Genomic DNA, 18,097 nt, shown 5'->3' with positions numbered 1-18,097 from the left:
GCTCAACTAATAATCCAGTTTGTAAATGGACAGAAGATTGAATAAGCGTTTCAGTAAACAAGCTATATGAATGGGTAATGAGCTCATGAGCAATGTTCCAGAATCTTTTGTCATCAGGGAAATAATGAAGAAAACCACAAATTCCACTTCAACCACTAGGGTGACTCTTCATACACTGCTATTGTAAGTTGAGTGGATGGAATCACTGAGAAACAATTTGGCAGGTCTCTAAAATGCTGAACAACAATTTGCCACTTTACCCAGCAAATCCACTCACCAACATCTACCTAAGAAAAATGAAAACAATTGTCTACAGAGACTTACATATTAACTTTCACAACCACTGCTTATAAAAGCCATACTGAGGGGGAGGACCCCAAATAACCCTTACATGGTAAAAGAACAAAGTATGCAAATGACGGAACACTGTTTTAACACTAAGAAACTATGAAAAATGAAAAAATAAGAATTTTAACAATGAATATGATATACAATGACAGATACACTTAAAAACATGGTAATGAAAAAGGGACACAAAAGACTACTTGTCCCATTAGTAATAAATGTCAACTTTGCAGACAGGAAGTCGATTGCCTGGGATTAGAAAAGGGAAGTAGGAATAAATGCAAATCAGTACAGGATATTAATTAGCTATTATCAGGGTGATATGCCAAAAAATTGGCTAGGGTGAGGGTTGTACAACTCAGTGAACTTACCAAAATTCACTGAATGGTTTTTAATGATTTGTAAATTATGCTTCAATAAAGCTGTAAAATGTTTGTTTTTGATTCTTAATAGATATTAGGATAAAACATCCCTTATGAAAACCTAAACAATAAACATTACTTCCTAAATTCTCTCTATAAATTATACTTTTTCAGAAAAAAATATTAAACCAGTGTGAATGACTCTTCAAAGCCATTTTCTTTTCATGGATACATGAAAAGAATCTTTGATTGGTCCTTCAGCAATGACATATGTAAACTATGCAAAACAACTTCATCACTTAATAATACTTGAATTTCAAGCTTTGGGGAAAGAAAGGAGGTAGGATCAGAAAGAAACGAAAAGCCTTATACCTACAAGAGGTAGAATTTCAGACCTAAGCACATTAAGTTACAGCAAATGTTCATTATTCTCAGATCAGCATTAAGGTTTTGTTCACTTCCATAAGCCTAGAATTTCCTGGGGTAATTTTCTTATAGGACCTGACTCTGATTGCAACATTTAGAACTTAACTCTCACCACTGTTGAGCCAGAGGGGCTTCGCTGGACCCCAATGACCTGAGTCCCAAACCCAACTCATTCAGGGTCTTTAGTTTCTTTTTCAGTAGGAAAGTTTTATTCAGACCCCCATCAATTAAGTTTCTAAGGAACAGCTACCAATATCCATAGATTCTGTTCCTTCAAGGTCTAACTGCACAACTGAAAACATATAATTCTATGTTCCCTTCCTGAACTTTACTTGTTATCAATAAGGTGCCTTTAGATTTTACTGCATGCTCTCTCCAGTATCAGGGGATTAAAATATTATTTCTTAAATGGGAAAGTCAGATCATATACCAGATTTGGCGATTTAGAGAGCAGATTCTTCAGCTGAACATGACAGCTACTGATAATGTTTCAGACGATCCTTATTTTTTAAAAAAAAAAAGAAAATATGAATTCCCTATTTTCCAAATAGTTGGCAGCTAAGTAGATATACCCCACTCACTACAACTACCACGGACCAACTAAAACACACCTAAGGGACCAATCAGATCCAATCTAACAGCTTTTAACTTTTGCTAAGCAGAATGCACTTCCTAATGGAGGAAGCTTTGCTTATTACAGACAAAAAATAAATAATTCTATTTGGCAAAAGATAATCCACCCAGAACAGCCAGTTTCAAGAGGTTTCTTTTTCCCTAAAGCCAATCTGATTTCCTAGCTCTGTTAATCTCCTGGTGGAGTTGACTCAGGTGCCAAGGTACTGAGCCAGTGCCCAAAAGAAAGAAAAAAAAAGGGGGGACCTTCCCTGACATTTCTATTTATTACATTCTAGGAAGTCCTGCACACGTATTCAAGAAGTACACTACATCCCCACTAAACCAGAATTCCAGTATCATGCAAGAAGTTTTCTACTCTACAAACAAGACAAATTTCAGTGAATAAAAAATGTTTTTATCTTTCCCCCCATGAGGATCAGAGCTCCAAAAACAAAATTAGAGATTGGTAATCCCAACTCTTCATTCTACTAACATAAAAACTAAAATTCTGAAAGGTTGGTTGATTTGTGCAAGGTGAGTTGGTTGGCAAACTGGGCAGGACTCAGATTCTAAGTCCAGTCACGTTCTCTTTCCATTACACTGGAAGGGAGAAGAGAGGGGGAAATTCCCAGAAAAAACTGTACAAATTTGTCACTCATACCATGATTTCTTCACTTTCTCCATGGTCTTGCCAACTAATTACTATTTACCAGCCATTTATGTCATCAAAGAGAAGAGGGATGAGTGGGGAAGTTATCTTTCTAGCTATCCACCCCACCAAACTTGCAGCTTCTACCTAATTGCTTTACATCCCCTTTCTTAGAATCACTTCTCCTCCCCTTTCTTAGAATCACTTGTAGCATGAACCACCCGGTGTTTGACAAGGCTATTGTTACATTTAAATACCTTATCGCACTTATTGCAAGGGTATTTTCTATTTCTGGCATGAATTTTTACGTGTTCTACAAGGAGGGAGGTCCGATGGAAAGTTGCTCCGCAAACATCACATTCATAGGGTTTCTCTCCAGTATGAACTCGGAAATGTTCATTAAGAGATGAACTTTGCCGGAAGACTTTCCCACATTCCTTGCATTTGTAAGGCGTCACCCCAGTATGACTTCTCATGTGGCGACTGAGGAGGGAATGGGAGGAGAAAGCTTTCTTACACTCGTCACATTTGTAGGGCTTTTCTCCCGAATGAAGCCGTTGATGATAAAGGGCAGATGTAAAGTGGGTGAATGCCATTCCACAGTCCTTACACACATAGGGTTTTTCTCCTGTGTGAATTCTCTGATGGCGGGTAAGGCAAGAATTCTGTCTAAAGGTTTTGCCACAGTCATCACATTTATAGGGCTTCTCTCCAGTATGAATTCTCTGATGTTTGGTAAGGGAAGAGCTGTGACTGAAGGATTTGTCACATTCGCTGCATTTATACGGTTTTTCTCCAGTGTGAATCCGCTGATGTTGACTAAGAGATGAGCTATCACTGAAGGCTCTCCCACAGTCTTTACAGGCATAAGGTTTTTCTCCAGTATGAGTTCTTTGATGTTTCATGAGGTGGTGAATGACGGTGAAACTTTTTCCACACACATCACACTTACAGAGCTTTTCGTCAGTGGGACTTCCACGACCCGAGGAGCGTGAGGAGCTATTGCTGGCAGCTTTTCTACATTTAATACACGTGTAGGGCTTCTCTCCAGTAAGATTTCTAGGGCGTTTGGTAAGTGCGGAATAGCCGAAGCATTTTCCACACTTACCACACTTACGACTTTTTTCTCCATTCTCAGGTCTCTTATCTTTATTTGTGGCTGTATCTTGACGTAAGTTCTTCTGACATTTTTCACATGTAGAGGTGCTATTCTTTGAAGATGAGCTTTGAGTGAAAGTTACCCCACATTTACTGCACTTCTGAGACTTGTCCCCCAAACGAATTTTCTGATGTTTCTTATGTTCAGCTAGAGACGAAGAGTGAGTAACGCCCTTTCCATTCTCACTATGTTTCCGTGACTTTTCTGCAGTATGTTCTTTGCAGTTCAAGACAAGATCTGAATGGAAACTGAAGGGTTTCTTACCTTCATTAGACTGCTGAGCCTTCTTCTTCTTTAAATAAGCTCTCATATATTTGATTAGGTCGGAAGTTCGCTTGGGATTTTTTCCAGTGAGACTCTTTTCTGGGTCACTTTCTTCTCCCTTATCGCCTTTCCTCTGAGTTTTTTTCTGTGTTCCTTTGGAATGTCTCCGTTTGCCTCCATCCTCTTCAGCAATGCCGTGATGTTTCTGGAATTCTGCCATGAAGCCGTAGCCATCATCCTCGAAGCATTTTTCTATTATTGTCTCTAAAGTAAATTCTTCCAAAAGATTGTCAAAATTACCTCGGGGCTCATCCTCTAAAAGAAACAAGAAACAAAGTGTTTCCAGTTGCTATGTTTAGAACTAAAATAGGAACAGCGAGTAATGATGACAAGAAATACTACTTGGACAGTTCTCAATTAAGAGTGTTGTAAAGGCTGGGAATGTGGCTTAGTGGCAGAGTGCCAGCATGCATGAAGCCCTACGTTGGATTCCTCAGTACCACATAAACAGAAAAAGCTGGAAGTGGCACTGGCTCAAGTGCTAGAGTGCTAGCCTTGAGCAAAAGAAGCTCAGGGACAGTGCCTAGGCCCTGAGTTCAAGCCCCAGGACCGGTGCAATAAATAAACAAGCAAACAAATAAATAAATGGTAATGAAGTGGCTCAAGTGGTACAGTATCTGCCTAAAAACCTTAATGTATCTGCCTAAAAACCTTAATCCCAAGAATTGCCAAAAAAATTTTTTTTAAAAAAACAGAAGAGAGAGAGGTAGGGGAGGGAAGGGATAGTGGGAGAACAACAAAGGAGGGGGTAACAGTGCTTGACAAGAAATGGACTCATTACCTTACTCATGTAACTGTAACCCCTCTGGACAGCATCTTCACAATAATAAAAGAAAAAAAAAACAGGGAAAAGAAAGAAAGGCAATACAGGGGAAAATAGGATAAACAAAAACCAAGGGAAAATGATGATTGAAAAGTTTGTGCTTTATAGTAAGAGATGCCAGTTCTCACATTCATTTTAGATGTCTGTAATATGTTCAAATCTGTTCCTTCTATATCTAAACATTTTGCTTTAAAAAATGATTGTGCACATACCAAACACCAGGTTTGACACCAAGCACTTGATTTGGATTGCTTTACTTACTCTTCACCGAAACCCAAAGCAAGACTTGGCACTGTTCCTGTTTTATGAATGTGACAACTGGGCACATAAGACATGGGTCAGCAGGCTGCCTAAGGTCAAATGTATTATGTCACATTAGCCTGACACCAAGGGACATGCTCTTGACTGATTTTATACAAAACATTCATCACATCACAGACAAGCAGTGCTAGCTAGGCTAGACTTCCAAAGGTTATCAGAAGGGCCACAATCACTTTCAAATATCAGAAAAGGACAATTTATGAAATATAAAACCCCTCAAAATCCTACTATCCAAAAGTTGCATGAATTTTCTTCTAGGATATTTACTGTATACTTTAGATAGTAAAATATGCACAGGTATTATCGCTTTTCTCACTTACAACTGTTTCTAATCTGATAATTCCTCCTAAGGTAGTTTTAATCACTTACATGACTATGTACTGTATTGTTTACTTAGCTATTCCTTTACTGGGCTCTTATCAAATAATTAATGTTTCTAAGGCAAGGGGTGTAGTTCAGTAATAGTGTATGCTAAGCATGTATGAAGGTCAGGATTCAACCCCTAACACTAGTGGGGGGGAAAGTTATTTCCATACTACTGTCATCAAAGCAGAATTAGTAAACCAAAAGGTACAAAGATTATACCACTATACATAATACCTAAGGAGTACAAACATCTGAAATGAGGAAAAATGATCAAATGATCTTTAAGTATTTGTAAATTTTACTCATAGCAATATTGTCTCTCGGGCTGGGAAGGTGGCTTAGAGGTAGAGCACTTGCCTTGCATGCTTGAGGCCCTGGGTTCGATTCCTTAGCACCACATAAGCAAAAAGAAAAAAGCCAGAAGTGGCGCTGTGGCTCAGGTGGTAGAGCACTACCCTTGAGCTGAAGAGCTGACGGACAGTGCCCAGACCCAGAGTTCAGGCCCATTACCGGACCCCCCTCCAAAAAAGATTAAGAACAATATTGTCTCTCTAAATATAATTAATTTGAATATGTTTGCATTTTCAGAACTATTTAAAATTTTGTCAGTTACTTGCTCAAGTTCTCTGCTCATTTTTCTTACTTAACGATCCTTACTGACTTGCACTGATTTTACAAAATTATAGCTATTGACTCTGCTTTGTCTGTCAAAAACACTTTACTCCAGTTACATGGTTGCTTGCTCCTGTAATCCTAGCTACTAGGAAGGATCACGGTTCAAGGCCAGCTGAAGCAGAAAGATCATAAAATCCCATCTCAATCATTAAAAGTTGAACAAGATCAGAAGAGACAAACAGTACATGTTCTCCCTGATATGTGAAAGTTGGATCTAAAACACCCTGGGATATTACAAATTACCCAAGATTCTAGATACTCACAGAAAATGAGACCATAAGAGGATAGTCTTAGGAGAGAATTACAAAGGTGCAAGACCCAAGCACCTCTTCATCTGTATATGTAAAATAACATACATACTGAAGACATGGAAACAAAGGATCTTACGTTTTTTTTCTTTTTCAATATTCTTTACCTTATAGATGGTGTATACACATGCACATATGTGGGAGGGTGGGAGGAGGGCACAGAATCTGAGGGAAAGGGTGAAAAAGTGCAGCAGTGGAATGCACTTGATCAAAGTGAACTATGCAACTCCTGGGTGGAGATGGGAGGGAAGGAATGGGGGAGAATGAGGGAACAGTGACATTTTGCAAAAGGAAATGTACTTATCTGATGTATGTAAATGTAACCCCGTCGTATATCACCTCAAAAATAACAATCAAGTAAATTTTCAAAAACAAAAAAAAAGTTGGGCATGGTGGTACATGCCAGCAGCCATCCTAACTATGTGGAAAGCATAAATAGGGAGATTCCAGTTCATAGCCACCTCGTCAAAAAGCAAGATCCTATGTAAAAAGTAACAAAAACCAAAAGAGTCAGAGGCCTGGCTCAAGTTTTAGGGTACTCTGCCTAGCAAGCACAAGAGCCTGAATTCAACTCCCAGTACTGGGACAAAATAAAATTAAAAGGCCTGTGAATCAATTTTTGGAATTAAACTGTTTAAAATATTGCTGAAACATAAGACAATTGCTATATTTTACTTCTGTAACCATACTAGAAACACTCAACAAGCTGACTAATGAGATAGATCACTTTTTCTTTAAAGTAAATGGAGGTATTAATAGATCTTTTTAAGGTTAAATTTTAAGAAGGCCAAAAGCTAAATTGTAGTTTCAGCCTTTATCTAGCTTTACAACAGAGTATTGGACGATATACTGTTAGCCAAGAATAAGACAGACACTCAGAATTCAAGGTGCATTTTCTACTGCTTATGAAATGAAATGCCTTTGTGCCATCAAAGTTGAAAATGGTAAGAAAAACCATTGTGGCTCCATAACCTGTATTCCCACAGTTCCTTGTCTGTGCCATTATTAAAATATAACGTCATTATGCAGACATTAATAGCATGGTGGTGTTGTTGTTGTTTGGCCCGTCCTGTGGCCAAACGGGGGGCTTGAACTCTGGGCCTGGCACTGTCCCTGAGCTTTTTTTGCTCAAGGCTAGTGCTCTGCCACTTGAGCCACAGCACTACTTTCAGCTTTTCCTTAGTACTTTATTGGACATAAGAATATCACTGACTTTCCTGCCTGGGCTGGTTTGGAACTAAAATCCTCAGATCTCAGGCTCCTGAGTAGCTAGGATTACAGGTATGAGCCATCAATGCATGGCTTTAATAATATGTTTTGTTTGGATATCTGCTTTGCTTCATGGATCTCTTATGGGAGACTGCCTGACAGCCCCTCCTGCTGCTGCTGCTGCTGCTGCTGCGGCTGCTACAAACCTACTGTTTCCTACCCATGAAGAGTACAGGGACACTTCGCCCCATTTCTTTAAGATACAGAAATCCCCTGACAGGTGACTTTGGCCCAAGCATTTTTTTGGTCTTGTCTGAACTTTTCTTAAAATTGTTTTTCAGGTTAAGACTCTTCTTCCCCAATCTTCCTTCCTTCCTCTCCCTCTCATTCACAGAATTTCTATCTGCATCATGCAGAAAGCTCTCCTAGATCCCCCAGGTGCCTTGTCATTTCTCATCACTTGGAATTTTCCCCAGGAAGCCTCTTGTATGACATAGTATATTTTGACATATATACTTCACCAGGACCCAAATCAAATGTCTTTCCTATTAAAAAGGAATATTCTGAGCCAGAATCCAGTGGCTCACACCTGTAATCATAGCTACTCAAGAGGCTGAGATGTAAGGATCATGGTTCAAAATCAGCCCAAGCAGGAAAATGCATGAAGCTCTTATCTCCAATCAACCACCAGAAAACCAAAAGTGGTGTTGTGGCTCAAAGTGGTAGAGCACTAGCCTTGAGCAAAAAGAGCTCAAGGGAGCTGGGAAGGTGGCTCAGTGATAGAGTGCTTGCCTTGCATGCATGAGGCCCTGGGTTCGATTCCTCAGCACCACATAAGCAGAAAAAGCCTGAAGTGGCACTATGGCTCAAGTGGTAGAGTGCTAGCCTTGAGCTGAAGAGCTGAAGGACAGTGCCCAGACCCAAAGTTCAAGCCCAACAAAAAAAAAAAAAAAGAAAGAGAGAGAGAGCTCAAGGACAGTGCCCAGCCCTGAGTTCAAGCACCATGACTCCCCTACCCACTCCCACAAAAAAGAGGAACATTCTAGATTGTCATTCTGGGGATGGCATGTTTTTGGTCTACTGAAAGTGTGTTCTTTTGCTAATGAACTGTCCTATACTTTCAAAATAAACATAGAAATATTAACATTCCAGGAAGGGAAACACTCTCCTTTAACCATCTTTGTATTTTAACAGTGGCCTGTCCAGCTTTCATAAGGTCATTTCCCAACTCACTTGGTAAACAACCATTTTCACTGTCATATCTTTCACCAACTTACCTGGTCTCGAATCTTTTGAGAGTTCTTTTTCCAGTAGTTTTGGCAACTTAATCCACTTTAGCTGAGAAAGCAAATTGAACTTGGACACTGGAAAGCCTGCTCATAGAGAAAAGAATAGAAAATGATTGTACACAGAATACAAATGCAACAATATTCCTATATAGACTCTGGTTTTCCAGAAAAGACAAAACATGTAATTTTGAATCCAGGAGCCAGTGGCTCATGTGTGTAATCCTAGCTACTCAGGAGGCTAAGATCTGAAGATCTTGATTGGAAGCCAACCCAGGCATAAAAGGCTGAGAGACTTTTATCTCCAACTAACCAGCAAAAAGCTGGAAGTGGAGATGTGGCTGAAATGGTAGAGTGCCAGCCTTTAATGAAAAAGCCACGTAAAAGTGCAAGGCCCTGAGTTTAAGCCCATGCTTGGACATACACACACATACATGCACACATACACACACACACACCACATATAAAGATTCAATATTAGAACTCAAGGAAGAAGGAAATGGAGGAAAGCATAGTACTTAAGACCTCAATAATGTTCCATAGTTCCAACTTGATGAAACTAAGATCTAGTTTTTAAGATCTATTTTTAGGATTTTATCAGGTTCTGAATGCCCAGAATAACAAACTTAAAGCATCTCACACCCACAGCACAGAGACAGAGGCTGGACCATGAAGAAAGAATCTCTTTACCCAGTGATTCCAGATTTCCTAAGCTTTCCAGCAGCACTTCCTTATACAGCTCCCGCTGAGAAGGCTCCAGCTTCTTCCACTCACTTCTGGAAAAGTCCACAGCCACTTCTTCAAACATTATGGGTTCCTAGGATACCACAGGAATTGCACTGCATCATTCCCAACCTCATACTTCTCCAAATCTTTAGATTTGGTTACAGAGTAAGCATTCTGATGGTATTCAAGCTTTTAAGATTTCCAAAGCAAGACAGTGTAGCTATTATACCACTTTTACTAAGATACAGAAAAAAGGTATTATACACTCCATGACTTTCCTACTCAGAGTCTGGTGGTAAAGCACCCTACAAGAATTCTCTAGATCATTTAACATTGATCAAGTTAACTCCTTATACATTGATTTTCTAAGATTAAAAGGCAAAGTAGATAGGAAAGGCATGACTTGCATCCTCAACATTTTCAAAATTAATGTAAGTTAATTGCAAGCAAGAGTACATGATATTATTATCAACTTCATTCCAAATTTGAACTTCCAAGTTATATGCAGCAATCATTTTTTTTTATACAACCAAAAACAACCTGTGAGTTTGGTGTTAGTAGCTCACACCTGTAATCCTAGCTATTTGGGATGCTAGGTTCTGAGGATCAGGTTCAAAGTCAGCCAGGGCAGGAAAGTCTGAGAGATTCATCTCCAACCACCAGAAAGCTGAAAGTGAAGCTATGACTCAAGTGGTAGAGCACTAGCCTTGAGTTCAAGCCTCAAAACTAGCACTGCACACACTGGTGTGCACACACACACATACATACACACACATCAGTGTACATAATTACAACTACCCCAATATTTCAAGCAAGCATAGACTCAACAAACTCACTTTCTGTAGGACATTTAGAGAGGGGTGTGGCAGGGAACCTGTCAGCACTTGTATCAGCTTCCCTGTGTACATTAACCTGCAAAAAATCACCATGATCTTGGCAGCTTAAAACAAGAGAAAGAAATCCTATCACCATTTTGGAGGCCAGAAATAGGACATGAAGCATATGATAGTGCTATAGTTTCTTGTGAGGCTCTGGGAGAGAATCCACTTCCTGCTGCTTCCAGCTATCATGGCTGTCAGCCTTCTTTGGCCTCTCTTGGCTGTGGCCTTGTCAATTCAAACCTCTCTTTCTACATTGTCTACTCCTCTTTGTGTTCAATTTCCCTATGTCCTTCTGTATGAAGGATATCTGTGATGGTACTTCAGACCTACTCAAAGAATCCAGAATTCCTCATCTTCCAATTCCATATTCAACCACACTTACATAGATCCTTCTTCCAAGTAAACACGCATGAGTTTTAGGGATCATAAAGTAAACCTACTTTTTGGAGTCACTATTGGAGTCATCATTACAGCATGATTACTCAATATGGTGATTAAGATTCATTTTTTTATTATATTAAGTAAAGTTAACCAGACCCAAAGAAACATAGGTCCCATGGTTTCCCTTATTTGCAATAACTAGTATATGTCTGGGACAAGTAGAAAAGGTCAAAAGCTATGTACATATGACCAGATAAGATGAAGTTAAGCAAAATGAACCCCAAGATAGGGACACAAGTGATTTTTTTCTTTCTTGCTATTGTTTCTAACATATTTATAAGGTACCATGTGATTTTTTTTGTTGCTTTGTATGTTCCTCCCCCATGGTCTAACCCCTGTTTTCACTGCAGGGGAGGGGGGGAGTGTAGTGGGAAGGTAGTGTAGTGTATTGTGGAGGTAGGAGGGAAGGATGGTAGGGGAAAAACAAAGGAGGCAACAATGCTTGATAGGAAATGTACTCATTACCTTGGTCATGTAACTGTAACCCCTCTGTACAGTATTTTCACAATAAAAAATTTATTTAAAAAAAGATTCATTTTTTTTTCTCTAACTGCTAATTACTGGTATACTGGTATTGATCTGTAACCAATTGATTTTCCTGAAGATTGCATGAATTTCAGTTCAGGTGATTCCCTGAAGTTTTCCAAACAGACAATAATAATGCCTGTAAATAATATGCATTGCTGCTTCTGCATTTGTATTTCCAGCCCATTGTTTTCTTACCTTACTGTTGCCTGGAATACTTAGGAAATACTGACTCATAGCAGTGATGCTTCAGCCTTTTACTCACATTGTGAGGATTGTTTATATTCTACCATTGTCAAGGGGAAGATGTTCTTTACCATATTAATGAAATATAATTCCATATATACCTAATTTTATTTAGAGTTAACTGTGCAATGCTTTTCTTTAGTGCCAGACTTGTAACATGGTCTGATGATTCAACTATGAAGTGTAAGTTTCTTGTCTTAGTGACTTTTCTTGGTATTTTTTGTTTGTTTATGTCATACCAAGGAATCGAACCCAGGGCCTTGTGCATGGTAGGCAAGCATTCTACCACTAAGCCACATTTCTAGCCCATTACTTTAAAATTTTTACATCACTCACTAACAGCCCAGGTACTTCAGTTAAGAATGAAAACCAAGCTGGGTGCTGCTGGCTCACGCCTTTAATCCTAGCTACTCAGAAGGCTGAGAGCTGAGGATCGCAGTTGAAAGCCAGTCCAAACAGGAAAGTCTGTGAGACTCTTATCTCTAATAAACCACCAGAAAACCAGAAGTGGTGCTGTGACTCAAGTGGTAGAGTGCAGGCCTTGAGCTGAAGAGCTCAGGGACTGCGCCCAGGCCCAGAGTTCAAGCCCCATGACAAAAAAAAGAAAAAAAAAGAAAAGAAAAAAAGAATGAAAACCAGTGAGAGAAAACTTACACTTGACTCTGTGCTTGGAGGAACAGCCACCATTTCATCTTCTAAGTTCTCCTCTTTGCAAGCAACAGAATCTAGGAAGGAGGTTAAAAAACAGTCCATTATCTTTCAGATGGATTCTTCAGACAAATCCTTCTATGTTTCCGAATATACAAGGGGGAAGTCACATCAATTTCTTCCATTATTCAACACAGAACTTACGTGTCCCTGGATGTGTGTGCAGATTTGGGAAGGCCACATATTTATTTATTTATTTATTTATTATTTGTTGGTGGTGGTGGTGGCCTGTACTCTGGGCCTGGGCACTGTCCCTCAGCTCTTCAGCTCAAGGCTAGCACTCTACCACTTGAGCCACAGTGCCACTTCCAGCTTTTTCTGCTTATGTGGTGCTGCGGAATTGAATCCAGAGCCTCATGCATGCAAGGCAAGCACTCTACCACTGAGCCACCTTCCCAGCCCAAGGTCACAAATTTCTGCAATGCATGTCTCCAGTGTACACTAGCTCAGTGTTAGAGCTCTAATTCAATTCAATTCAGTTCAGACACTGAGGATAGGACACGGCATCAGATTCTACAGGTGGAAATTTCAGCCCTATAACACAGTCCCCTACTTCAGATGCCTGTCACAGCTTCTGTGATTTCTCACCAATGTCTAGTGGCCCTGTCCTTAGGTTGAATTATTTTGCTTGAATGACTTACATAAGTTAGTGAAACACTTCACTTTCTAGACTACTGTCAGATGCAACAGTCAGGGCAGAATATACAGGCGGGACTCAGTGCCTCTGAAATCACTCAGGGCTTGGACACAACCTGACACAAATTCCTTCAAGGTCCTCTGCAGGAACGGCACCTCCAGGAAACTCCATGTTGGATATCTTTTCCCAATACTATCCTTTTGGGTTTGTGTGTGTGTGTGTGTGTGTGTGTGTGTGTGTGTGTGCGCGTGTGTGTGCGCGTGTGTGTGTGCGTGTGTTGTAGTGTGTGTGTGCTAGTCCTGGGGTTTGAATTTAGGACCTGGGTGCTCTCCCTTAGCATCTTCACTCAAGGCTGGTGCCCACTTCCAGCTGCTTGGTGGTTAACTGGAGATTAAGAGTCTTAAGGACTTTCTTGCCAGGGCTGGCTTCAACCCGTAATCCTTAGCTCTCAGCCTCCTGATTCTTTTAGATTTTTAAGAAGGCTTTATTGTGTCGATGTGACTGACTAACTAATTGATTTTTAGTTCAACCTTCTACCCCTCTTGAAATAGAGGTTGGGCTGTGAACTACAAATCTCTATAGGATACAAGATGGTTCCTCTGGCAACCAGCCCCCTATGCTGTGGTTTCTTAGGTACTTTCCAAAAATCAATTCATTAGCATACTCAGTAAGGTATAATAGTATAATAGAAAGACTGTCACCTTGATTTCTCTGAGCTGATCCAGAACAAGTTTGAGGAACTGAAATGGACCAATATTTTAATGATATACTTATTGTTGTTCAGTTGGGAAATTAAGGTGATAGGAACTACAGGCTGGGATTATGACTGAAAACTCAGATATATATATATATATATATCTTTGATATCTACTTCATCAAAAGATGCTTTCAATTTCAAGTGCATTCCTTCCAGAACCTCTCAGCTTTAAAATATTTAATTAGCACAATAGAGAGTTCTTAAACACTCCGTAAATTTATATGCTGTATTTAGGCAAGAGCACATTTTCTTTTTTATCTACTATTTCATTTCCTACTCCTGGAACAATGCTTTGCTCAAGCGTTACCCAGTTATTTATTGAATAAAGGCACCAAGCTGGCTTTAAGATTGACTCTGAGAAACAGAGATGAGACTCAAGTGGTAGAGCACCAATCCTGAGCAAAAACACTTAAGCAAGAGCATGAGACCTTTCAGTTCAAGGCCTAGTACTGGCACAAATGGCCACTAGATTCCTACAGACTGAAGAACTTGGGGATGATATGTACCAAACATCCTCAGAAGCTCACATGAGGCAAAGTATTTTTCAATTATACCCTACCTTCTTAGGAAGGAACTGCAGTCAGTTTTATTAAAACTAGTAAAAATTAAGAATCAGACTTACATAATCAAAGACATAAGTGCTCCTTCTAGAATGGAACACTGCTGAGATGTCCATCCAGAGGCTTAACTCAGGAGAAGTACTCTGTTGCAGCAATACAACGTTTCTACCATGAGTTCTGAGATAGACAGGGAAATGGTGTGTTTATCTCCAGACTGTACTTGTGAGTATACGGTTACCTGATTCTTACTTTTTAGCCTTAAGACTCCTCCTTAGCAGAACATAGTTTCCTTTGAAGAAGAATCCACTTACTTTCGTGTGTGTGTGTGTGTGTGTGTGTGTGTGTGTGTGTGTGTGTGTGTGTGTGTACTGGTACTGGGCTTGAACTTGGGGCCTGGGTGCTGTCCCTTAGCTTTTTCACTCCGCTTTCTAGAAGTTAACTGCAGATAAAAGCCTCACAGACTTTCCTGCCTGGGCTGGTTTTGAACTATGATCCTCAGATCTCAGCCTCTACGTATGAAGGACTATAGATGTTAACCACTGTCACCCAGGTAGTAGTTCACTTTGCTAAACTGAGAATTGCCCCCCCCCCCCCATCCTGCCACCAGTAACTCTCACCTTCCTTCTCTTCAAGTGTTTCGAACAAGTCTTCCATCAAGGTCACCACATCCTCACTGCTCTCAGGACGTTGTGATTTTACCCAAATCCTCATCTCCCCAGGCAAAACCGACAGGAACTGCTCGAACACCAAGAGCTCTAAAATCTGTTCTTTCGTGTTAATGTCGGGTCTCAGCCACTGTGTGCACAGCTCCCAGAGTTGATTCAGGGTTTTCCTAGGTCCAGCCTCTCCTGAGTAACAGAACCACCTGAACTTCTGCCTGAAAGTATCCATTCTTGGGGCCTTGTTTACTGTGCGCAAAGCCACAGATGGAAGGTTTGGGGAGGCAGCCGTCATCTTGTTCAAGGGGACTACAGCTTGCATTGTGATCACCAGCAGGAATCTAGATCCTTTTAGACTATCTGAATATCAATACTGTCCACCAACACACTATACAAGTAAACTATGAAGAGCTCCTGCGATCCAATTTACAGTCTTGCAGAAACTGTCAAGGAGAATTAACAAGACATTAAATGAGTAAAACAAGCTTGATAATTCTGGAAACATTCTTTTGGTTCAGATATATGCCTGATTGATATGAATAATTTATGCAAATATATATACAATATATAAATATATATTTACACATATACAAATGTGAATGCAAATATATAGGTATATTTATAAACATATATACATATATATAAATATATGCATATATTTCTAAATATATACCAGATCTACATGGTGTCTGAATGTACTTATATATTCTACAATACATAAATACATATATACACATACATACATGGACACTCTCTTCAGAGTGTCAGACCTAACTATTCTATTCAAAGGACAATTCATATACAAAAGCCCAAGTGTTACTTAAGGTCGATTAAAGATAGTTTTCAGGTGAACAGTTACTTCAGTCATTAATACTACTCCTCATAAACCAAGTTTAACAGAAAAAGTCCCCTGGAGATGCAGTGAGAAACCTGATTTTAAAAAACATGTCCTCCATCAGGGAATGGCCATGTACTTCCCACCAGTTGCTCCGCTCAGAAGCTTGATTTCACACCCGACAATCAGATTTCTTTTCCTCCTTACTTTTCCTATAATTAATAGCCAAGCTCTGGCAACATTGCTTCCGAAGACTCTCTGGAGTCTATTTCCCCTCTCCACAGAACTCCCAAAGCAAAGGATCCTTCAAGGTCTCATATTGCAGCCAAAAGATTTTCTTTGGCTAAGCAAAATCTGATGCTGTTGTTCCCTTGCTTGTAATCCTCTCCAGATGCAATTATCCCAGATGGAGGCCAACAGGGCAATCTAGAGGTATGCTTGGATGACCCCATCTCTTGAGTTCTAGCTATTTATTTCCTTGGCACTGCAGCCATAAAGAAATACCGACACCCTCTATTCTCCATCTCCGGTCTCTATAGTCTCCCATCCTTTGCTACTCCGTCTTTTGGGAACGCTGCCTTCCTGTGGTCATCTGCCAAACTGTTACTCCTTCTTCAAAACTCGATTCCTTTCTGTAGTCACCTCGATGTGATCTCCAAATGCTCCTTTGACACCAAAACGCAACTCTGCACACAGACTGGCAGGTGCTAAGTGCATCCGCGTATTTATTCTACCAATGACTCATCTCCAGAATGGTGGGAACCGGGCATTACTGGGACCGGGGTGCACTTGTCAGGGGAGGGAGGAGGAGGGGGAGGTTGGGTCACCCTCAAAGAAATGACAAAGCAATTTAAAATGCACCACTACAGAGCCCGGGAGAGGAGGCCTGACGGCTTCCATTACCATGACAATAGTAACAGCTCCAGAGGCGCACGGGCCCGCACAGCACTTATCCCTTTGTCCAACCTTAGGAGCCCGTCTTCCTTTGTCCAGCCTCAGGCGCTCCCCGTGTCCCCAGGCGCCTCGCTGGGTGCCCGGGATTCAGGGACGATTAAGAAACACGGATCGCGACCCCAAAGGCTTGCAAGAGAAGCTCGGTGAAAACGTGACGCAGGTGGAGATGTTTCCCCCCCCCCCCCCCGGGGCAGAAAGGGGAGGGGCAATCTGGTGCCAAAGGGGGACGGGATGGACGGGATGGGGAGGGGGGGAGGGAGTTATCTGGAAATATCTGGAGGAATTCTGGCGATCAGGACCGGGGAGAAAGAACGATACTCGTTTCGAGGGTATCAAACCAGGGATGCTGCTACACATCCAGCCGGACCGGACGCCCCGCCCCGCCCTTCCCACCACACGCGGGATGCTCGCGCGCAACACCCCGCGGGTGCTGAAGTTGCGAGCCCCGGGGTGCGGGTGGGATGGAGGGATGACTTCGGGACCCGCCTCCCGCAGCAGCAGCAGCAGCAGCCGCCGCCGCCGCCGCCGCCGCCGCAGTGGCACAACCAGGGCGGCTGTGCGCCGTGCATCCCCCCATCCCGCCCCAGTGCACACTCACTCAGAGCCCACGGCTCGGCCACAGCTCCTAAACCCAGGGCCCGGGACGCGCCACACCAGCGCCCGCAACCGCATCCGCAGCCAGCCGCACCGCGACGAGCTTCCCGAGCCTGAGGCTGCAGCGGCTGCGCGCGCAAGCCCGTGGGACCCACTACGCTTGCGCAGAGACTCCCAACTACAATTCCCGGAGGGCACTGGGCGGGCTCTTAGCAAGTCCTGTGCTTTCCATAGGATCCCACCTGCCCTGTTGCGCATGGTCACTGGGAAGCAGCTGGGGGGTGGTGGAAGGATTGTGGGAGGTGGTCAGCTGCAGAATTATTGCTGCGCCAGAGGCCTAGAGGCCTAGGGCTTTGTCAGGCCTTCATGTGTATGCTGCTCTTGGCAACCTCAAGCCTTCTTCACCTTCTCCTATCACTGTCATTCCCAGAAATACGAACTGGAAAATTCCACGGCAGAGGCATAGGTGCCATGCACTGAATGCAAACCATGACGCTACACCTAAATTAAACAAATAAGAATCTTCTGACTTCCACACCTGCCATCACCATCCAAAGATGGCAAAACACCATCTGACCTCCGCTGGATGGTCGCAATAGCTTCTCAATTCTTTTCCAGTCCATTCTCCACATCCCAGACAGGCAGTCATTTCAAAAACATTCGACCCATTTCATCTCTCTTCTGCTTAAAACCCTGCAGGGCCTTT

At 41.6% G+C, this 18,097-nt stretch overlaps 1 protein-coding gene across 1 annotated transcript; it reads right to left on the bottom strand.

Moving 5' to 3' along the window:
• Positions 1–2,194: 2,194 nt before the first annotated feature.
• Positions 2,195–15,303, bottom strand: Znf483 (zinc finger protein 483). Its single transcript, XM_042698914.1, has 5 exons — positions 14,967–15,303; positions 12,342–12,412; positions 9,559–9,685; positions 8,860–8,955; positions 2,195–4,135 (listed from the first exon to the last, which is right to left on the bottom strand). Exons 1-5 carry the CDS (start codon positions 15,301–15,303, stop codon positions 2,574–2,576), a joined length of 2,193 nt encoding a protein of 730 aa, XP_042554848.1. The 3' UTR covers positions 2,195–2,573.
• Positions 15,304–18,097: the final 2,794 nt, after the last annotated feature.

The sequence above is a fragment of the Dipodomys spectabilis genome, unplaced genomic scaffold, assembly GCF_019054845.1.
Source record: "Dipodomys spectabilis isolate Male_0828 unplaced genomic scaffold, ASM1905484v1 ptg000006l, whole genome shotgun sequence".
NCBI classification, from domain to species: Eukaryota; Metazoa; Chordata; class Mammalia; order Rodentia; family Heteromyidae; genus Dipodomys; species Dipodomys spectabilis.
The sequence above is the reverse complement of the archived record's forward strand: the minus strand, read 5'-3'. Positions and strand labels throughout refer to the sequence as shown.